The sequence below is a fragment of the Citrus sinensis genome, chromosome 1 (genome assembly GCF_022201045.2).
Source record: "Citrus sinensis cultivar Valencia sweet orange chromosome 1, DVS_A1.0, whole genome shotgun sequence".
In the NCBI taxonomy this organism is placed as follows: domain Eukaryota; kingdom Viridiplantae; phylum Streptophyta; class Magnoliopsida; order Sapindales; family Rutaceae; genus Citrus; species Citrus sinensis.
Genome location: NC_068556.1, coordinates 23,305,203 through 23,327,527, shown reverse-complemented (window position 1 = coordinate 23,327,527; position 22,325 = coordinate 23,305,203). Strand labels below are relative to the sequence as shown.

At 34.3% G+C, this 22,325-nt stretch overlaps 3 protein-coding genes across 6 annotated transcripts; 1 reads left to right on the top strand and 2 right to left on the bottom strand.

Moving 5' to 3' along the window:
- Positions 1 to 468: 468 nt before the first annotated feature.
- Positions 469 to 13,047, top strand: LOC102631302 (uncharacterized). Of its 2 annotated transcripts, XM_052434709.1 has the most exons (4): positions 469 to 557; positions 9,931 to 10,331; positions 11,450 to 11,691; positions 12,561 to 13,047. In XM_052434709.1, exons 1-4 carry the CDS (start codon positions 488 to 490, stop codon positions 12,805 to 12,807), a joined length of 960 nt encoding a protein of 319 aa, XP_052290669.1. In that variant the 5' UTR covers positions 469 to 487; the 3' UTR covers positions 12,808 to 13,047. The 2 variants fall into 2 exon arrangements, with proteins under 2 accessions (XP_052290669.1, XP_006489041.1); XM_006488978.3 differs by lacking the exon at positions 469 to 557 and having other exon boundaries at positions 9,658 to 10,331.
- LOC102606702 (probable acylpyruvase FAHD1, mitochondrial) lies at positions 3,968 to 16,483 on the bottom strand. Of its 3 annotated transcripts, XR_008052260.1 has the most exons (8): positions 16,272 to 16,481; positions 16,012 to 16,177; positions 15,825 to 15,877; positions 15,312 to 15,374; positions 14,846 to 14,896; positions 14,623 to 14,740; positions 13,954 to 14,216; positions 3,968 to 4,022 (listed from the first exon to the last, which is right to left on the bottom strand). XR_008052260.1 is itself a non-coding variant. In XM_006488979.3 (7 exons), the coding sequence occupies exons 1-7, from the start codon at positions 16,383 to 16,385 to the stop codon at positions 14,101 to 14,103; spliced, it is 681 nt and encodes a 226-aa protein (XP_006489042.1). In that variant the 5' UTR covers positions 16,386 to 16,481; the 3' UTR covers positions 13,899 to 14,100. The 3 variants fall into 3 exon arrangements, 2 of the variants coding, with proteins under 2 accessions (XP_006489042.1, XP_024958664.1); XM_006488979.3 differs by lacking the exon at positions 3,968 to 4,022 and having other exon boundaries at positions 13,899 to 14,216; XM_025102896.2 differs by lacking the exons at positions 3,968 to 4,022; positions 15,312 to 15,374 and having other exon boundaries at positions 13,899 to 14,216; positions 16,272 to 16,483.
- Positions 16,484 to 16,639: 156 nt separating this feature from the next.
- Positions 16,640 to 22,149, bottom strand: LOC102607001 (protein GAMETE EXPRESSED 2). Its single transcript, XM_052434700.1, has 16 exons — positions 21,752 to 22,149; positions 21,349 to 21,681; positions 20,934 to 21,269; positions 20,489 to 20,815; positions 20,197 to 20,403; positions 20,038 to 20,123; positions 19,798 to 19,939; positions 19,362 to 19,670; positions 19,118 to 19,242; positions 18,776 to 18,993; positions 18,462 to 18,689; positions 18,135 to 18,364; positions 17,830 to 18,068; positions 17,591 to 17,747; positions 17,357 to 17,514; positions 16,640 to 17,277 (listed from the first exon to the last, which is right to left on the bottom strand). Exons 1-16 carry the CDS (start codon positions 21,831 to 21,833, stop codon positions 17,170 to 17,172), a joined length of 3,285 nt encoding a protein of 1,094 aa, XP_052290660.1. The 5' UTR covers positions 21,834 to 22,149; the 3' UTR covers positions 16,640 to 17,169.
- Positions 22,150 to 22,325: the final 176 nt, after the last annotated feature.

The window sequence follows — 22,325 nt, the reverse complement described above, 5'->3', positions numbered from 1 at the left end:
CTCACTCTTCACTCAGATAAGATTTAACTCTTTTTTTTTTTTTTTATTAACAACCAATCAACCATTGAGTGGTTTGTTCATAACATGATCAGATCAGGATTCTAAAGGTAGTTAATAGTCGTTTATGATGTCGTGTCCATGTCCAATTTATCAATTTTATATGGCCGCCAAATTGAACAGCAATCAACCGCATTTGACTTTTCAACACATATGAATATAGACTTGTAGCTTACGTTCATATGAATAACACGAGGGAAGATAATTCCTGTATAGATATTTATATGTGATGCGAAACAATTCTTCTTCTACTGCATCAAACAAAATTATCTTTGCCGGCTTTCCTCTCGTAAAGTATTCCTTTTCATTCGTAATTTTCCCTCTCTCTTCTATCCTCTAACTCTAATTAGCAACATAATAACCAGAAATCAGAACCTTCAATTGGCTCATACGCAGTGTTTTTAACTTAATTTTGAGGGATTGGGTTAACATGGACGGCATACAACACAGAATTGTTAAGGTGAATGGTATTAACATGCACATTGCAGAGAAAGGTCAAGGTCCCGTGATTCTCTTCCTTCACGGCTTTCCTGAGCTTTGGTACTCCTGGCGCCACCAGATCACCGCCTTGGCTTCCCTTGGCTACAGAGCCGTGGCTCCGGACTTACGTGGGTTCGGTGACACGGATGCGCGGCCTGAGGTGACCAGCTACACGTGTTTCCACGTGATTGGAGACCTCGTCGGACTCATCGACACCGTGGCTCCCAGCGATGAGAAGGTGTTTGTTGTGGGACATGATTGGGGTGCGCTCATGGCATGGTTCTTATGTTTGTTTAGACCTGACAGAGTCAAAGCTTTAGTCAACTTGAGTGTCGTTTTTAATCCTTTTGGTTCTAACGACAACCTGATTGAGGCTCTGAGGGCTTATTATGGTGACAATTACTACATGTGCAGATTTCAGGTAACTCGGATGTCCATTTCTCAAACGATTAGGCTGTCCATTTTATATATATATATACACACAATAATACTATTCTGGTTCAGGATCCTGGACTTTTTTTCTAAAATTATTAGCATTATTCCATTATATCGTTAAACCATAGGGTGAATATATATATATATTGATATCATATCATATTATTGTATGCAGAAGCCTGGAGAAATTGAAGCAGAGTTTGCGCAGATTGGTACTGAGACGGTTATTAAGGAATTCTTCACATTTTGGACTCGGGATCGAATTTTTTTGCCTAAAGGCAAAGGATTTGGGCGTCCACCAAATACTCCAATAGCATTACCCAGTTGGTTGTCTGAGGAAGATGTTAAGTATTTCACCACCAAATTTGACAAGAAAGGCTTTACTGGAGCAATGAACTATTACAGAAATATTAATCTGTAATGCTCTATTATTCCTTACTCTCTACATTTGATACACAACTTTTTAATTTTGTGAACTTTCAATTGTGAAATGAAATTATTGGCTATTACGTAAAATTGTATATTATGCAATGTATATTTATTAGATACTATCAACTTTTTATTTTTCCTTTAACGACACCACACTACCATCGTAACTGACTATTGTGGTTTTAATGTTAAATTGAAGTACAACAGTTTCAATATATCATCTCTCTCTCTCTCTCTCTCTCTATATATATATATATGTATGTATGTATGTTTCAATTGGAATTTTAAAGTGTAGGAAAGTCCAGGAAAACAAGTTTATGCGCTTTAAGTTTTAAGCCTCTTAAACCCCACGGTTTAAAAATTTTTCTGGATTTTTTCTGCATTTTAAAATCTCGAACCAAAAAATAACTCTCTCTCTCTCTCTCTCTCTCTCTCTCTCTCTCTCTCTCTCTATATATATATATACACACACACACACACACACACACACACACACACACACACACACACACACACACACACACACACACACACACACACAGAGATATATAGTAAAATCCTTTTCATCATTGCAGGAACCATGAACTTCTTGCACCGTGGGCAGGGAGTCAAATACAAATTCCGACCAAGTTCATTATAGGCGACTTGGACATGACATATCATATGCCGGGGGTGCAAGAATACATACACAAAGGTGGGTTCAAAAGAGATGTGCCATTGTTGGAGAAAGTAGTCATAATGGAAGGAGTTGGACACTTCATTAATCAAGGAAAGAGTAATGAGATTAGCAAGCACATTTATGACTTCTTCAACAAGTTCTGATTAGCTCTTTGCATCTTCATGCATATTTCCACTTGGGTGTTTTTTTGTTTTAATAAAGTTGCTGGGATGTTCCTGTGCCCGCCTGTTTTAGTTTTCGATTCATTACGAACCAAGCTAGTGGCTTTGGCTCGTAATTTCCGTATTGTTGGAATAATCAAATAATTTAAGGTGACTTTTGCTATTGTTTCTCAAATGTTATTTTTGTACTTGTTTTATAATATAGATATATTCTCTCCAGTGGAAACAATATATACTATTTATTACCTACTAGTTTCATAATATTGAAAAAACCCAGCACAATAAATTTAAAGGATAAGAGGGATATAAAATGAATCATATGCTTGACAAGTTATTTTGATATAAAATATATATTTATTTTAAGCAAAAAAAAATCTTATTATTAATTTTTTATTCACACCGAAACATATATTTTTTAGATTTAGTACTTAAATTTTTTATTTTAATTGTTATTTATATCATTTAGTTAATTTATAATAAATACGAATAAAAATATTATTTTTAAATAAGAGTAATTTAGTAAAGCGACGTTGCCGGGGGGTTACTACTGTAAGTGAGATTTATTAATTTCTGTAAGAGAAAATTGGCAATCTCTCACTAGTTTTTAGTGAATGTAAAAATATATTTGATAGTTTGTTTTAAATTAGCATTTGAAAGTGAAATAAGTAAGAACGTGTTTGGTAGATTGTTTTAAAAAAAAAAAAAAAACTCTCTGTAGTCATATTACTGATATCAAACTAATTTTATTGTTATGAAGATGTTATAACTTGATAGAGGTACAACAATAAAAATTATTTTCTTGACTTATTGGAAAATCAAAATTATGGACAGAGTTTATTTAATAAAATAAGAGCAGAATTCGGAATAAAAATTGGAATCACAGGGCCCACCCCCATTCCTGGGAGGCAGGAATTAGTCTCCTATTTTCAGGAGTGATGATTTTGGTCTCTTACAAAATTCATAAACCCAGTTTTATCCTTAGTTCAAAAAAAAAAAAAAAATCCAACATAGCAATCTTATCGATGAGATCGATTTGTAGCCTCGTTGACAACAACCGAAAGCCATGACATCGCGTCTCGATCGTCGAATGTAGCAGTCTGGTTGTCGACTCGCGCATCACCATCGCACGCATCATTGTCGCACGCGATGCAGATCCTCAGCCTCATGCATACATAGTCGTCAATCATCGCTGGTACTCTCCAAACTTCACTGCCACTCACCATCACCAATTGTCCAGCCGCCTCTGCTGCACGCCCGTCATACTATTTTGTTGTTATAGTTATTAATAACAAAATAATGTTATTTTGTTATATTTTTGTTGTATTGATTGTTGTTGTTGTTATTGACAATAGTTATTAATAACAATAGAAAAATTATAATAATTCATAATTATTACAAAAAATAATAATAATAACAACAATAATTAATTAACGGCATTTAGTAACTTAAAACGATTCATGATATAGTAAACACATTCATGAGAATACAACCCATTCTAATTCAGATGATTACAGTTTAAGTAAATAATTTATTCTGATTCTCATTGCCCATTTCCTTTTCAGTCATTCCGATTCATGGCCATTCTTATTTTCGTTTAGTAAAAGCACCAAAAAAATAAAAATAAAAATTGGATACAATCTATTCCTGCCAAATACAAAATTATGTCATAAAATTGCCTTACGTAACATTTTTTTTTCATGTTATTATTTTTGCAAAACAGAAAATGACTGACCATAAAAATACCAAATACCCTTTATTCTTTTCTCCATTTTTCAATCAACCTCGCGCGTTTATAATGAAATCAATACAGGCTTAATTGTAGGGATGGCAATGGCCAAATCGAGTTAGGGCTATGAGTCAGGTTCACCTCGTGCTCAACCATGATTTTATTTTATTTCATTTTATTTTTATTTATTTACTTTTTAGATATTGTCTTACAATAGGTTTTCTATTCTAAATTCTTTAATAATAATATTGTTCTATTTTTATATTACATTTGGTTTTAATGAATTTAATAAATTATTTAACTTTAACAACATGACAACATTTTGTAATAATTTAACCAAATTAACAACAAATGATTAATTAATTATAAAATAACTAAATTAACATGAGAAAGAATATTCTTAAGGAGCAGGTGAATCATATGTGTGATGTACAAGTATTAAGTTTTTTTTTTAAAGTAAAAATTAATTTAACAGCCAAGAGTAAAGTAAAGACTTTTTGCTGAGGGCCGAATGTAATTAAACCCTAAGGCCATGTTTGGATGTTAGAATTAATTATAGGATTGGATTAATTTTTGAACTAAATATTTATCCCATGTTTGGTAAGTTTAGTTGGATTAGATTAAGGGGAACTAGATTTGAATTTAATCCTAAAATCATAGGACTAATAATACTAATTTACACTTGGGTTTAGATAGGATAAGATCTAAAGAAAAAAATTGTCCACTCATGAGACTTTTATTTATATCTTTTTTTCATTTACACCTAATATTAATTAATTAATTAATTTTTATTTTTGATTTACTGAAATTTTATTTTTATTTATTATCTATGAATTAATTAAATTGGCACTTTTACTTCTACTAACTCTTGAGATTAAATTTTCATTACTTGTACATTTAATAATTTATCAATAAAATTAACCATTTAATAATTTATTGCATTATTTAATTGTACTAAATTTAATAATCACTAATATATTATTAAAAATAATCATGAAATGAATAATACCATTAATTAATTGATTTTATATAATATTTTTAAATATTTGATAAAAATTAATTAAATATTTAGATTGTTTTATGCATTTTTATTTGGTTATTATATTATAACTACGCAATAACTTATTTACAATATATTTAATTTTCTTATTAATTACTGTTTAAATTTATTTTAATTGTGATTACAAAATTTCATGAATCATTGATATTTATATTTAAATGTCAACTTAAATACTCTTTAATATTATCTAAATATAATTTAATATAATCTAATCCGATATTATACCAAATATAAGACTATATAATATAATTCAACTTAATCTAATCCAACTCAATTTAATACAACCCTAATAATTAATTTAATCTAATTTTACGTGCTAAACCCAACCTAACCCAATCCTCAATCAAAATCTAAAAGTTTTTGAATGGGATCAATCCTGCCAAGTGCCAGCAGGACTTTTCACTATCCCTCTTTAGGCTATTTTATAGGAGATTAAGACTTTGACACGGCAGCGAGCTAAGTTAGTCAAGTCACGCCGACAGGCACAACCACACAAGTGTCAAAATAGTATTCATTCTTTATGAAAGTAACAAATTTTCACCCCTCGAGTAATGGTGGATTGGTGGCCTTGCTGAAGAGATGAGCCCTATCCAGTGCAAAAGTTTTATCTGAAACGTAATTCAATTTTTTTTTTTAAATAATGTTTAATAAAGAGTTCTCTCGGAAAATCCTTCACTCCAGTAAAAGATTCATCTCAAGAATGCGTGCTTGACTGTTTGCATTCACACGGCCATCTTAAAACAGAATGACGCTTCGTCTGACAAAGGATTGAAATCCCTCTCCCCGAAAATTTTGTGTACATTTTGTTTGAGTAGATATCATGCGCTCAAGCACTTCCTGGCCTTCGGCGTTTTTTATTATCAAAGCGTACAACCAGGAGGCCCGCTATACCAGCTGTTGTCTTTTGACCAGCTTTTACAGGGCCAACACCTTGTGGGCTGCCTGCACAAACCGAATCGATGGTACAATAAGTCAAACTTCAGTTATTGATAAAGACTTGCATACATAACTGGGAGCTGATTTGAAGGGTTTGAATATGATTATGAAAATTGGAGAGAAGGATATCTTATGAAGTGAACACAGTAAATAACAATAATGACACTAATAACGTAACTTATACACAGTGACAATACACCTTCCTAAGCATAATAAGCTCTAACATATCAGTTATCAGTATTTATACCAACTAAAATTGCGCGTATTCTTCACCAAAGCAAAAATGAAATTTGGTAACAGATTCCACTATCAACTGATATGCCAGTTTATGCCAAGACATAGTAATTTCTTGGAGCACCTAGAAAAATTAACTTACAAAGCGTGTTAGTGTTTTTATTTGAAGGGAAATGAACTGCAATACCTGTTAATATGACATCTCCTTCAAAAAGTGTCATAATTGAACTTATGTGGCTAATTAGATATGGTATCTTAAAAATCATATCCTTAGTGGAGCCTTGCTGTCGAATCTCTCTATCAACCTGCAGTGAAACACATTTAAAGTTAATCCACCCAGGTAGAAACAAATTCGAAGCTTTGACAAAAGCCATAAAGAAACATGAGAGTAAAGAGTAATGATTATGAACCTTTAACCAGAGTTCAAAGTTGTAGGGGTCAGGCACCGCTGACTTTGGTAGCTGCAAATTTATTTTACACTGAGTCAAAAAGGAGTGTAATTAGTAAATACAGAACAAAATTAGCAATAGAAAATAAAATTCTCTTCCTCTCTCCTTTTCCACTACTTGATACAAGTAAGGGTGCACCAAGTGGAGGATAAATGATAAACTCTTGTCTGCTTTGAAAGAAAAACACCAATTCTCTTTTTCAACTTCTACAAACAAGGTACAATTGCCGTTCTCAAGCACAATTATTTCCTTCCCATAGCCTATCCCAAAGCCACATTTGGTGCTGTCAATGGCCAAACAATAAACTGATTCAAAATTAGGCTTTCAATATCGGGCCTGAAAATTGATTACCGCACAACATAATTTCAGCAGAGACAGAAACATCAAAGTACTTCATTCAGTTTCTTACAACAGAGCTAATTGGTGTGAAGGTGTCCTGCCCTTTAGCCACTGTCCACCGAGGACATGCAGACGGAAATATTGGACAAAAAATAAATGACAAGAAAATGCAGCATTATAAATTGGATCAAAAAAGATAACTTAATGTGCTCATACACTTATTGTTTCATAATGAAGCACACAAGTAGTGTCCAATCTTCTGATTATAAGTAGGTGTTATTTCAGAATACAATTGAATAATACTCGATCCTCATGTTCAACAGCATAACACATTACAAATGATTTGCCTCGTTTACTTATTTATTATTGGCTCAAATAAGCTTGACCAGCAAGCATGAAGGAAGTTGAACAACAGCCAGTGAAGTAAGTTGTATCATCATCTGGTGAATCTGTTTTAGCCTGCTGCTGCACACGAGTAATTTGATATGATAACAATTTAAAACTGCAATGCAATATGGAAACAGAAGTTTTAAGGGGCACTAACAGCTTGCATTCGGTAACTTTGTGCTGTTGATGGCTCAGAGTTCCCACGGCTTCTTCTCTCATTCACAAGAAGAAGTGCACATTTTCATGTAAAGAACAGAAGCAGCACTCCCACAAAAAACGTAATAAAGAATTCGATGACAATGCCTGATCCTAGAGCTGCATTTATAGGAAAAGGTTAGTGAGTACAAATCTGTGAAATGGATAGTAATTAAAATGACAACTATCACTTACTATGAACTAACTCTGAACTCATTGGCCTTCTAGTTTACGGTAGCCTCAGCGAATAAAGGTAATGAGATTTTCTCAGTACAATCTGGACGGCAACCATAATGTCCCATATCGTTTAATTTCGCTTTTAAAACATCATGTCCTTCACCACTCTAAATGCAAAGAACAGATGGCTGATTCAAGATCATTGACATTTTCTTTGTGGTGTGCTCTGTGATTGTGTTTTCCTCCAAAGTTACACTATAAACTTCAAAGCGAAAAAACTTACTTGATAAAACCTAACTACGCTGGCTTTAATTGTGAAATGTTTTGAGATAGTAACGTATGTTTGAAGAGGTTCCCACTGAAAACTTGTCTTTAGCTTCAGTTCGGTCGAATTAATAAGCTCTGCCGGTATACTGGTTACAAGTAATCCGTCATTAACTTCCATGGAAAATGTGACTAAAAAAGCGAGACGTGCCACCTGAATCATAAAGGAGAGTAAGCAGAATCTGCAATGAATTAAATAGAAAAATGCTGTTAAACATACCCGGATAGTTAAAAGCACCTGGTTCCCCAATGGAGAAATCGAACTTGTTTGTTTCTCTATCAAGTATCTGTGACTCATCTGCATCACTCATCAGAACAATATATCCAGGGACTTGAATAAATGGAGAATCATTAACTGGATCCACAAAAACCAAAACCGCCAAATCATTTTTCCCATTCTTGTTCCTGGCAGAGACTAGAATTGCGTCCTCACCATAAAAGTTTTTGTTTTTGAATTAAAAAATGAAAAAAATAAGTCACTAGTAAGGTATGAATAATGTAAAGCTTGAAAAGTCCATAAGAGTAGTAATTCGGGAGGTAATACCCGAGATATTGAATCATATCGAGTGAGTGATAATACTGGCTGTCACTTCCTTTGTGAATGGATAGCCCCCATTCAAAACAATATTTGCGCAGAGTACAAGAATTTTATAAATTCCACTCTTTTCAGGAGTATAAGTAACATCAAAAGCTCTCGCCTGAACTTTCAGTTTGCCGGAAGATTGGATTCAAGGGGAAATTTTTTTAAAAAAAAGAAGAAGGCATCACTCAAGAAAATCTTATGTATGACTTCTCAAAGAAAATATGTGAATTTGTTTCTATTAATCTTCCATTTCTAAAACGATAGGGCTGAAGTCTGTTATAATTAATTAGTCTTCGATATGATATTATATTATTGTATGTAGTCAAATAATAACAATGTAATATTAGCTTTAGACTGCTTATAAGACTTTTAACTTAGAGGTGTTTCTGTGACATAATTTATTATCACATACATTAATCTGGATCTGCCGAGCCATGTCATGTGGGAATTAAAAAGAGAGAGCAGCACAGCATACAAGAAAATATTCTGAAATGGTGCCCAAATTCAACAACCAATAAACAAGCAAACTTGTATCTTGTAATTTTTATTTTTATTTTTTTGTTCTTTTATCTAAGAAGCCGGTGGTGTCTAATCCACCTTCAAATACTTACTGTATTAACAATTAACTTATTCGTAGTGTACTTTAAAAGTGTGAGATCCTAGAAAACATACTGAATTCAATCAACAGTATCTCCCCTACCATTCATTTGAGAACTTGTTTTATCTAAGAAGCCGGTGGTGTCGAATCCAAATCATACTTGTCTATCTCGGAACAGCTGCCCAAGATGGGCCACACTGCAATGCTTTTCAAAATTTCTCTGAAATACTCGTCAAAAAAAAAAAAATTCTCTGAAATATATAGCTGTATTTTCCGACACTTAATTAAATGAGTTTTAATTCAATTAAATGATGATGTTACAGCTCACGCCCTAAAAAGTAACGTACAATCATAAAAATAAAGACGAGCGAAGATAATTTTAGTGCACATATCTATATGTGATGCAAAACGATTCTCCTCGAACTCATCCTATAAAATTATCTTTACCAACAATGCATTCTTGGATAATCCGCTTGGAAAGTCTTCCTTTTCGTTCCTAATTTGTCCTCTCTCTTCTATCCTTTAACTCTATTTAGCAACATAATAACTAGAAATCTGAACATTCAATTCATTCATAGGCAGTGTTTTTACTTTTGAGGGACTGAGTTAACATGGAGGGCATACAACACAGAATTGTTAAGGTGAACGGCATTAACATGCACATTGCAGAGAAAGGTCAAGGTCCTGTGATTCTCTTCCTTCACGGCTTTCCTGAGCTCTGGTACTCTTGGCGCCACCAGATCACCGCCTTGGCTTCCCTTGGCTACAGAGCCGTGGCTCCGGACTTACGTGGGTTCGGTGACACGGATGCGCCGCCTGACGTGACCAGCTACACATGTTTCCACGTGATTGGAGACCTCGTCGGACTCATCGACACCGTGGCTCCCAATGATGAGAAGGTGTTTGTTGTGGGACATGATTGGGGTGCGTTCATGGCATGGTTCTTATGTTTGTTTAGACCTGACAGAGTCAAAGCTTTAGTCAACTTGAGTGTCGTTTTTAATCCTTTTGGTTCTATCAACAACGTGATTGAGGCTCTGAGGGCTTATTATGGTGACAATTACTACATGTGCAGATTTCAGGTAACTCGGATGTCCATTTCTCAAACGATATGGCCGTCTATTAAAATTAATTAATCTTCCGTGTGTAGTACTTAAAATTATGAAGTCATATGATTTAATTATACTGTTAAATTATATGGCTTAATAATTTTTTCAAGCTTTAACAAATTTAGAGTCTAAATTTGTATATTTGGGATAGAGAAAATATCCACTCTCCACTCATTTTTTACATCTTTTTTAAAAATACACAATTTTTTCATTTTTTGGCTGAAATTCACCTAAAGTTACATTTTGTTTCACTTTTTCACTTCCGTTTAGAATCCGTTAAGAAAACTAATGGAAACTTAAAAAAAATGACCATTTTACCCCAAAAAATGAAAATTATAATTTCACCTTAAAAATTAACAAAAATAATCAGATTAAATCTAATTATTTTCCCCATCGGTCAATAAAAAAATTAATTCCACAACCATCAAATGCAGGGTTTTTTGAAATATGTCTGTAATTAGAATGCTAAATTATAACAATAGTATTAAAAATATCCTAATCTCGTAAACCATCAATTGAATTTAAGATAAGTAGAGTTTTATTATTCATTGAGTTATAATCTCTAGTAGTTAAGATTTTTTTGTACTTCATTAACGTACCAATAATGATATTCATCATTAAATCTGATTATTTTTGGTATTTTTTAGGGTGAAATTGTAATTTTCGTTTTGGGGGTAAAATTGTCATTTTTTTAAGTTTCCGTTAGTTTTCTTAACGGATTCCAAACGGAAGTGGAAAAGTGAAACAAAATGTAACTTTAGATGGATTCTAACAAAAAAAATGAAGGAATTGTGTATTTTTGAAAAAAATGTAAAAAATGAGTGGACGGTGGATATTTTTCCTATGGGATGTTTTCATATGTGAGCATCTCAAGATATTGAATTTATTAAAATTATTAAAACATATGATTGGATAGCATTATGCTACTATATTATTAAATCACATGATTTAATAATTTTTATAGATATTATACTATTAAACTGTATGTTTAAGTAACTTTCTCAAACTTTAATAAATTCAGGATCAAAGATTAAAATATTTGTGTATGTGCGCGCGCTATATATGATATTATATTATATTATTGTATGCAGGAGCCTGGAGAGATTGAAGCAGAGTTTGCGCAGATTGGTACTGAGACGGTTATTAAGGAATTCTTGACATTTCGGACTCCGGGTCCGATTATTTTGCCTAAAGGCAAAGGATTTGGGCATCCACCAGATGCTCCAATGGCATTACCCAGTTGGTTGTCTGAGGAAGATGTTAAGCATTTCACCGCCAAATTTGACAAGAAAGGCTTTACCGGAGGAATCAACTATTATAGAAATATTAATCTGTAATGCTCCCTTATTCCTCACTCTCTACGTTTTTTTTTTTAAAAGGAAGGCTAATATTGCATTAACACAAAAAAGAAAAGAGATACAATAGTTATGATGGGTATGAACTTATCCACACAATAGTTTCACACTTTTCCAAAGCTAATTTAGTTAAAGAATGGGCAATGGTATTACAAGATCTATGGGCATACTGAATATTAACATGATCAAATCCCTTGATTAAGTTCTGAATTTCAGATATTACCCAAAAAATCTCACATCTGCTGCCCTGCATGTTGTTTACAAGATTGACCACCTCTTGAGAATCTGATTCAACCATCAAACTCCTTGCTCCTGCTTGAGCTGCTATCTGAATTCCCCACTCCATTGCTTCGGCCTCCACAAAAGCTACATCACCATTAAACTTAGAGAGCTTAATTGCAGCTGCCAAAACATTTCCAGCTTCATCTCTACATTTGATACATAACTTTTTAATTTTGTGAACTTTCAATTGTGATATGAAATTATCAGCTATTAAGTAAAATTGCATATTACAACATGCATATTTATTAAAGGAAAATGTTTGATGTAGAGAAGCACGAGAGAAAGACGAGAGAAATAATGAAAAAAAGTATAGAGAGAGAGTGAGTGGGTAGAGAGAGAGAGAGAGAGAGAGAGAGAGAGCAAAATTCTCTAATCTTTCTCTCGTGCTTCTCTCTCTCTAGCACTACCCTTTATTAAATACTATCAACTTTTAATTTTCCTTTCACAGCATCACACTATCAAACGAAACTAACTATTGTGATTTTAATGTCAACCTGAAGCAAAATAGTTTCAAATATATCCTCTATATATATATATATAGTAAATATCCTTTTCGTCATTGCAGGAGCCAGGAACTTCTTGCACCGTGGGCGGGGAGTCGATTACAAATTCCGACCAAGTTCATTATAGGCGACCTGGACCTGGTTTATCATATGCCAGGGGTGAAAGAATACATACACAAAGGTGGGTTCAAAAGAGATGTGCCATTGTTGGAGGAAGTAGTGATAATGGAAGGAGTTGGGCACTTCATTAATCAAGAAAAGGGTGATGAGATTAGCAAGCACATTTATGACTTCTTCAACAAGTTCTGATTAGTTCTTTGCATCTTCATGCATATTTCCACTTGGGTGTCTTTTTGTTTTAATAAAGTTGCTGGGATGTTCTTGTGCCGGCCTGTTCTAGTTTTTGATTCATTATAAACCAAGCTATTAGTGGCTTCGACTTGTAATTTCCGTATTGTTGGAACAATCAAATAATTTAGAGTGCCTTTGGTATATAAAGTTATCTAATATATAGATATTGATAAAAGAAATATATATAATTTCACAAACTAGTACATGTATTTATATAGTGCTATATAAAGTCATCATAAAAATTTAATATTTGCATTCTCTTTAATTTTTTTCTCTCAATATAAATTCTATAAATATTGTATAATATATAAATCATTATCCCAAACAACTATTACAAAAAAAAAAAAAATTGTTTCATCATAAATTTTTAATGCAACATAGCATGAATCGTTTAAAATATAGAAATAATTATTACTATGTAGAGTTAAGTTTCGCAAGATAGTATCTAGAAAAATTAATCACTTATTATAATGTTTATTTCATTCTTATATATAATTTAATCAAATTAGGACTAAATTTTTTTATAACTATATGGAGATTATTCTTATATAGAGTACTACTTAATGAAGTTTTACTATAAAGTAAAATATATGTAAGCCCATCTTTTTGGTCTTATTTAATTTTTATTAAAGTTTCAAATGAAAAGAAGAAACGTGAGGACTTTGATCATTATTATGCAAATAAAACAAAAAAGTTGAGCCCAAGTTCAATTTACAATGGAAGAATACGAGAAATAACAAAAAAGTTGTTTTCTACTCTTGTTCACAAATTGTGCATTTACTTCTTGCATTAGAAAATTGAAATTATTAACAAGTTTATTTCACAAAATGAGAGTGGGAATTGAAATCGTAGGACTTACCCCGATTTGGGAATGAAAATTCTCAAAGAATGGAAATTAGGATTGGAAAAAAGTCCAGACTGGGTCGTAGGCTTAAAGCCCCGGCACGCATAGGTTGAGCCTGGATATGGGCCACAAAATTTAAAGTCCGCACAGGTTGCCTTACATAACATTTTTTTTTCATTTTGTTATTTTTGCAAAACAGAAAATGGCTGACCATAAAAATACCAAATACCCTTTATTCTTTTCTCAAATTTTCAATCAACCTCGTAGGGTTATGATGAAATCAATACAGGCTTAATCGTGGGGATGTCAATGGCCAAATCGGGCTAGGGCTATGAGTCAGGGTCACCTCGAAAATTTTGTGTACATTTTGCTTGAAATGCAGTTGCAGTGGAGTGGACATCATAAGTTCAAGCACTTCCTGGCCTTCGGCGTTTTTCAATATCAAAGTTTACATCCAGGAGGCCCGTTATACCAGCTGTTATCTTTTGACCAACTTTTACAGGGCCAACGCCCTGTGGAGTGCCTGCACAAACCGAATCAATGGAACAATGTCAAACTTCAATTATCCATAAAGACTTGCATCCAAAACTGGGAGTGGATTTGAATATGATTATGAAAATTGGCGAGAAGGATATCTTATGAAGTGAACACAGTAAATAACAATAATGACACTAATAATGTAACTTATACACAGTGACAATACACCTTCCTAAGCATAATAAGCTCTACCATATCAGTTATCAGTATTTATACCAAGTAAAATTGCACTAATATTCTTCACCAAAGCAAAAATGAAATTTGGTAACAGATTCCACTATCAACTGATATGCCAGTTTATGCCAAGACATCATAATATCTCGAAGCACCTAGAAATATTAACTTATAAAGTATGTTAGTGTTTTTATTTGAAGGAAAATGAACTGCAATACCTGTTAATATGACATCTCCTTCAAAAAGTGTCATAATTGAACTTATGTGGCTAATTAGATATGGTATCTTAAAAATCATATCCTTAGTGGAGCCTTTCTGTCGAATCTCTCCATCAACCTGCAGTGAAACACATTTAAAGTTAATCCACCCAGTGAAAAACAAATTTGAAGCTTTGACAAAAGCCATAAAGAAATATGAGAGTAAAGTGTAATGATTATGAACCTTTAACCATAGTTCCAAGTTGTGAGGGTCAGGCACTGCTGACTTTGGTAGCTGCAAATATATTTTAAACAAGTCAAAAAGGAGTGTATTTAGTAAACACAGAACAAAATTGGCAATTGAAAATAAAATTCTCTTCCTCTCTTCTTTTCTACTAGCAGATACAAGTAAAGGGTGCACCAAGCGGAGGATAGATTTACCCTTGTCTGCTTTGAAAGAAAAACACCAATTTTCTCTTTCAGCTTCAACAAACAAGGTATAGTTGTCATTTTTAAGCACAATTACTTCCTTTCCATAACCTATCCCAATGCCACATTTAGTGCTGTGAATGGCCAAACAAAGAACTGGTGCAAAGAGTAAACCTAACTATTTAAAATTAAGTTTTCAATATTGAGCCTAAAAATTGAGTACAACACAACATAGTTTCAGCAGAGATAGAAACATCAAAGTACTTCTTTCAGTTTCTTACGACAGAGCTAATTGGTGTGAAGGTGTCCTGCCCTTTAGCCACTGTCCACGGAAGACCTGCAGACTGACATATTGGACAAAATATAAATGACAGGAAAATACAGCATTATAAATTGGATCAAATAAGATAACTTAATGTGCTCCTACACTTATTGTTTCATAATGAAGCACACAAGTAGTATCCAATCTTCTGATTATAAGTAGGAATTATTTCAGTATACAATTGAATAATACTCGATTCTCGTGTTAAAAAAGCATAACACATTACATGCATACACCCCAACCGAATAATCCCATCTTCCCTCATAGGCATAAATTCTCTCTAAATCCAAAAGAAAAAAAAATGCCCTATTTAATTGCCACGAAACACAACCGTGAATATAAGACATTGATTTGGAACCTGTCTAATTACATTACAAAAATTCCAATCTGAGTATTCTTCAAATATCTGAAAGATTAAACTTATCCAACCAATAATCTTATTAGCAAAGCCAGACAAATAGAAACCTCATACCTTGGCAGAAGATTGGATTTCCCTCGCAGTCATATCAAGTGCCACTGCATAGCCTGAATCATCCCACAACCATTATTTCAAAATAAATTTGTGTAAATAAGTTAACAGAAAAGGAGAAATCAAAATATTTTTTTATTTTAATCTTTTAAAGAAAATAGCAATAATAATATTTTAACAAAAATAAAACCTCCAACATAGTCCATGGCAGTGGTTTCAGGCACATCTCGAGCTTTCTGTCCGATCACGACTGCAAGCTCCACTTCATGATGAAGCGAATCCAGGGGATGAGGTACCTCGATGGTCCCTCCGTTTCCTAAATAAGACGACGTCGGTTTGAGAAACAAAACCGGCTCCTGATCATTATTTGCCGTTTCAATTAGTGATCGAATTTTTTTAAATAATAAAAATAAATTCAAATCCAATAATAATAATAATAACAATAGCAACCTTGGGCACGGCGTTGCCGAGCTCTTTGGCGTGAGCCGCATAGTTACGGCCAACGGCCACGATCTTGGTGCCTGCTTGAATGAGCTTTTGTACGGCTGATGATGCAGTCGCCATCGCTTAAGCGATTCTGATTCTGATTGACCCAAAATTCGTTCTGTGCTAGCTACCCAGCAATATCATCAGTTCGAGGGCTAGCGGAGTCAACGTCCCCGTTAACAAATATGTAAAATGTTTTCATACGAAATGTCGTTTTAAACCTACACCGACGTGTCGTCGGGTCGCCACCGCTTTTATAACTTCTCAATAAAAATATTAATAGGTGTTGCATATACAGATAAAAATCATTTGCCGGGGTGTACTTTGATTATCTATTTCAAGAGTAAATGGATCTTTTTCGATTAATAAGATTTAAGACGCTCGATCAACCTCATTTTGTAATGTTAATTTATTATAATATTTAATAATAACAAAAAATATAATAGCCTTAGTTTTTTTAAATCAGATTAACAGGCAACAATAATTTTATTTGAGATAATATATAATCTTAATGATCTAAATGTTATTATTCAAATCCTCCAAATTTCACCCAAAGTGGGATCGACATGTCCATATTAAGGAAATCGACATTTCGTTAAAAAATTGATGACAATCACCAGAAGCTTGGGTTGAGTGACTTATCTTCTTAACGAATTCTTCACATTCACAGCCTCGACCAAAACTGAAAATTTAGTAAATGAAGCAAAATCTGAGATAAAATTATCTGCATTGCATTTAAATTTTCTTTAAAACCAAGGCGAAACGTTATGCAAAAATGTGCATTTCCTTTCCTAACTATAAGATCTTGTACTGATATGAATGACTTGCCTCGTTCACTTATTTATCATGGGTTCAAATAGTACTACCACTGACGAAAGTTGGAAGCTTGACCAGCAAGCATGAAGGAAGTTGAACAACAGCCAGTGAAGTAAGTTGTATCATCATCTGGTGAATTTGTTTTTTCCTGCGGCTGCATATCAGTAATTTGATATGATAACAATTTAAAACTGCAATGCAACACGGAAACAGAAGTTTTAAGGGGCACTTACAGTTTGCTTTTGGTAAATTTGTGCTGTTGATCGCTCAGAGTTCCCACGGCTTCTTCTCTCATTCACAAGAAGAAATGCACATTTGCATGTAAAGAACAGAAGCAGCACTCCGAGAAAAAACACCATAAAGAATTCAATGACGACGCCTGCTCCTAGAGCTGTATTCGCAGGAAAAGGTTAGTGAGCAACAAATCTGTGAAATGGATAGTAATTCAAATGACAACAATCACTTACTATGAGCTAACACTGAACTCATTGGCCTTCTTCTGATCAAGTTTACGGTAGCCTCAGCGAATAAAGGTAATGAGATTTTCTCAGTACAATCTGGACGGCAACCATAATGTCCCATATCATTTAATTTCACTTTTAAAACGTCATCTCCTTCACCACTCTATATACAAAGAACAGATGGCTGATTCAAGATCATTGATATCTAATATCTTCCTAATTAACTTCAAAGCACAAAAACTTACTTGATAAAAGAGTTGTTGCATAATACTGTTGCAGTCATTTACTGTGCCTCGAAACCTAACTCCGCTGGCTTTAACTGTGAAATGTTTTGAGATAGTGACATATGTTTGAAGAGGTTCCCACTGAAAACTTGTCTTTAGCTTCAGTTCAGTTGAATTAATAAGCTCCGCCGGTAGACTGGTTACAAGTAATCCATCATTAACTTCCATGGAAAATGTGACTAAAAAGCGAGACGTGCCACCTGAAACATAGAGGAGAGTAAGCAGAAGCTGCAATGAATTAAACAGGAAAATGCTGTTTAACATACCCGGATAATTAAAAGCATCTGGGTCCCCGATGGAGACATTGAACTTGTTTGTTTCTCTATCAAATATCTGTGACTCATCTGCATCACTCTTCAGAACAATATATTTAGGGACTTGAATAAATGGAGGATCATTAACCGGATCCACAAAAACTGGAACCGCCAAATCATTTTTCCCATTCTTGTTCCTGGCAGAGACTCGAATTGTGTCCTCACCATAGAAGTTTTCGTTTCTGAATTAAAAGAATTATAAAAAAAAGAGTTACTAATAAGATATGAAAAATACACTGACTGAAAAGTCCACAAGAGTAGTAATTCAGGGGGCACTACCCGAGATATTGAATTGACTGAAGGGCCATACTGATTATTTCTACACTGCCCTCTATGATCAATTCCTTCTGGTATCCATCCCCAATCCTTACAGATAGTCCAGACGACATTGGCTGCCAAAATTGCATCATCATAGAGGACAAAAGCACAGTGCCGGAACGTGCACTGAGAGAGACAGAGATGTTCTCCAGCATATCTGAATATCTGATCTCAAAGCCAAGGAAACCACTACAAAGAGAAAGACATATAAAGACGATAAAGCAATCATCCGAGACAAACCTGAACATGATAAAGAGGGAAACATAGTAAGTTACCCGAATCTGGGACTTATCATATCCTCAGTTGCTTGCAATTGACTTGGAAAAGAAACAAACTGTGGTGGGATGCTGAGGACAGAAATGTTCACGGCAGCGGTAGCAAGATTACCATTGACATCGGCTATTGTATACGAAAAGGAATCATTCCCAATATAATCTTTGAAAGGGGTATATCTAAAGATTCGTCCATACTGCAGAAGTGAACCACGAACAGGCTGAAACATGAATAGATAGTACAAGCTCAGTTCCAATGCAAACTCTTAACTTTGTCATCTGTACAAGCCATAGCATTTATGCATGCAAACTACTCGTAGCCATTTGACATCCTGCGTATCTTACTTTTGAGAACTCAATAATACTCGCATTGTTGCCAGCAAAGTAGTCGTTGGCTAAAGCGTCCAATGCAATTGACTCGTCCTCCCAGACAGACACTTTATCATCATAGGCTTTAGGAAAATACTGACCTGAAAGATATCAACGAAATAAGTCTTAGAACACATGTTTAATCTTAATTGCAGAAGGCTTAATAAACATCATTTGTCGCCTGTTGCCTGTTGAGAAAGGTGAGAAAATTCCGACTTACTACTGTAAACATTAACAAGGAAAGGGCAGAGTGAGAAATTCGTGCCATCATATGAGACACACATCTCATACGTGCCAACATCCATAGCCAGATAGTGGCCACTGTACGATCCATCATTGTTATCCACAAACATCCAGCTTGAAAAGCCAGAACTATTCATAGAAGTAATTTCTAGTTTGAGCCCTGACTGTTGTGAAAGGACGGGATTAGAATAGGAATCCAAGAGCTGCACCACTATTTCATGTGTGATCAGCTTTGCCACTTTAGGAGTAAACTTTACAACTCCTGAGAGAGTCATATTTACATCACCTGTGGGCAAGTTAAAAATACATTGATGATTAGGAATTGGAAAAATTGAATCCAAGAAGCTGAAAGTTTTATTGAAAAACAGAAAGATTATAAGGAAAAATGAGTCATATTGAGTAAGTGATAATACTGGCTGTCACTTCCTTTGTGAATGAATGGCCGCCATTCAAAACAATATTTGCGCAGAGTACAAGAATTTTATAAATTCCACTCTTTTCAGGAGTATAAGTAACATCAAAAGCACTGGCCTGAACTTTCAATTTGCCGGAAGACTGGATTCAAGGGGGAAAGTGGGGAGAAAAGAAAAAAGCATCACTTAAAAAATCATATGTATGACTGCTTAAAGAAAAGATATGAATTTGTTTCTTACAGTGTTAGTTGTGTCAACAGACGGTGAGGGAGCAATTTCTATCTGGTCAATAATACGATTATTCAGTTTTCCAGTAGATCGACTCCCTGTTCAAAAGTCTTTGCAATTCAGATATTTGATATAAAGGAAACAACCGAGTGGTGAGAGATTTGCACGTACCGTTGTAAATCTGTGTGGGAGATATGCTTGGCCAAACAGTCGAGGAATCAACTTCCCTTGCTATTTGTACTTGAAGCCTTTCTACTTCAACTGGATATGGATATTGGAACATGTCATTCAAATAAACTGAGAAATGTGCAGTTTCCCCAGCAACAGAATCATTTAAACCAGATCCATTGACAACACTGCTTGATCCATTGCAATAACCTATTGAAAGACATTATCAAAAGGATTTGAAAATATAACCGACCCGTATGGAGGTAATAGGACCTAGCAATGACATTAAACAGACCTACAAAGACGGTGTAAGTATACGGCATATTGGAAACGCTTTTGTTATGCTTCTCATCAGATATTGTGAGTAAGAAGTTTCCTGATTCCTCTATAGTGTAAGAAAACAACTGAACTCCAGGAGCAACTTCTTCAAATTGCAAATCTGCTACTGGTATGGACAAATTTGTCTCCTTTTCAACAACGTCAGCATCAAATGCATAAAACCCAGGAACAAGGTTCCCATATTGATCTAGCTGGTGTATGAATATTTCCATCTTGGAAAATATCTGCCATGCAGCTACTTCATATTTCCATTTGGCTACACAATTGGAAACATCTACAGGTCCTACAAAGGCCAAATTCAACATTTGATCATTGGGGGAGAATATAATTTTCCTAGAAGAACGATTATATTATTGGCATTGAACCTATCTTTGCTTATAAGACAAGCCACAGAACATCACCTGGATTTACCTTGAATGGTAAGGGAGAGCCATTCAAGGTCTGATTTCCGGCTTCTACATGCAATGAGAAGTTTCCGGCTTTCATCAAAATAAACTCTATGATGATATAGCCAACTTCATTAAGACCCATGTTTGTGATGTTCGGCGTGAGAGCGGAACCATTGGCATATAATGCTGATACTGTAAAATTAAAAGAACTCAACTCTTCACTGGTTGAAGTAACGTTGTTCCCAAATGCATCTTTAGGAAGTATCATAATTCTATCTTTGTTCCCTGCTTCAAATTCATTGATGAGACCCATCCATGAAGCCACACAAACTGAGGGGTTTAATCGCCCTTCAATAAAGAATCAATAAGCATGCTTAACGCTCTTGTATTTCTTCAAAGCAACACTTTAAAATTTGCCAAAACGTACCTGGTTCAACTTTGAAGTGGAGAGAAGAATCCAGTACTTCAAAAAGGTCATCCTTGATGATCACATTAAACAAGCCGACTGAAATTGGAATGAATAAGATTCTCCAGTTGCTAGTGTCCTCGCCAGTTTCTAGCAGAACCCCAGAAATATAAGAAGTATTTCCAATCTTGCCATTCACTGTGAGTGTAGGCTTAAAAGCACTCTTTCCAAGAGAAGCATCTCCTCTGCTGTCAAAATTTCCGAGAACTTTTATCCTTATAGTTGCTGTGTCTCCAGCTTGGAATGTGTTGTTGTCATCTAACCAACTGAAAGCAAATTTCGGGGAAGGATTGCCTGCAACAAACTAATTTATGTGACTATAATTACTTTTGAAGAAAATAAATCGAAAAATAAATTTAATTACTTGCAAGCTCTGCGGCAGAGGCAGAGGACAAAGTGGAAGCCAAGAGTGAAATGAGAATGAACAGGTGGGATTGAACAGCCATGATTGAGTTTTGATGTTAAAACTAACAATGTATTGATTTTGTTGTATTCATGAAGTGATCATCATTGTAAGGGAGATGGTTTATCAATAGCGATATTTGTTGAAATTTTTCTAGCCGTTGGATTTTCGGGAGCGGTTGGCGACGGTTTAAAACGGTTGCGTCTTCGCGCGGTTTTATTTTACATTTAAAAAGAATCTATTTAAAAAACTGAAAACGCTAAAACATCTAGGCCTTAGATATGAAGGGCATCGAAAGTGTTTCCACACTTTTTCTTTTTTTACCTCTTAAACAAATAACATTTTTTAGTTCGAATATCATTACTCTGACTAGAAACCAATGACGTTCCACAAAAAAAAAAAAAAAAAAACGTACTTTAAAAATCTTTAAAAGAAAGGAAAAAACGTACTGAGTACTGACGCTGGAAACCTTGTCTGGCACTTACGAAAATCACTAGTAGTGAACTAGAATACTAGATAATGGCATGTTAATAAG

Coding starts and splice junctions, on each gene's coding strand:
- LOC102606702 (XM_006488979.3), bottom strand. CDS start 16,385: ATGGCGACTGCATCATCAGCCGTACAAAAGCTCATTCAAGCAGGCACC. Junction 16,178..16,271: donor TCGGCAACGCCGTGCCCAAG/GTTGCTATTGTT, acceptor AATAATGATCAG/GAGCCGGTTTTGTTTCTCAA. Junction 14,741..14,845: donor ACTTGGAACTATGGTTAAAG/GTTCATAATCAT, acceptor GTTTCACTGCAG/GTTGATGGAGAGATTCGACA.
- LOC102631302 (XM_052434709.1), top strand. CDS start 488: ATGGACGGCATACAACACAGAATTGTTAAGGTGAATGGTATTAACATG. Junction 558..9,930: donor CATTGCAGAGAAAGGTCAAG/GTCCCGTGATTC, acceptor AGAAAGGTCAAG/GTCCTGTGATTCTCTTCCTT. Junction 11,692..12,560: donor TATTATAGAAATATTAATCT/GTAATGCTCCCT, acceptor TCGTCATTGCAG/GAGCCAGGAACTTCTTGCAC.
- LOC102607001 (XM_052434700.1), bottom strand. CDS start 21,833: ATGGCTGTTCAATCCCACCTGTTCATTCTCATTTCACTCTTGGCTTCC. Junction 21,682..21,751: donor CTCTGCCGCAGAGCTTGCAA/GTAATTAAATTT, acceptor AGTTTGTTGCAG/GCAATCCTTCCCCGAAATTT. Junction 19,940..20,037: donor CTGTTGACACAACTAACACT/GTAAGAAACAAA, acceptor CCTTGAATCCAG/TCTTCCGGCAAATTGAAAGT.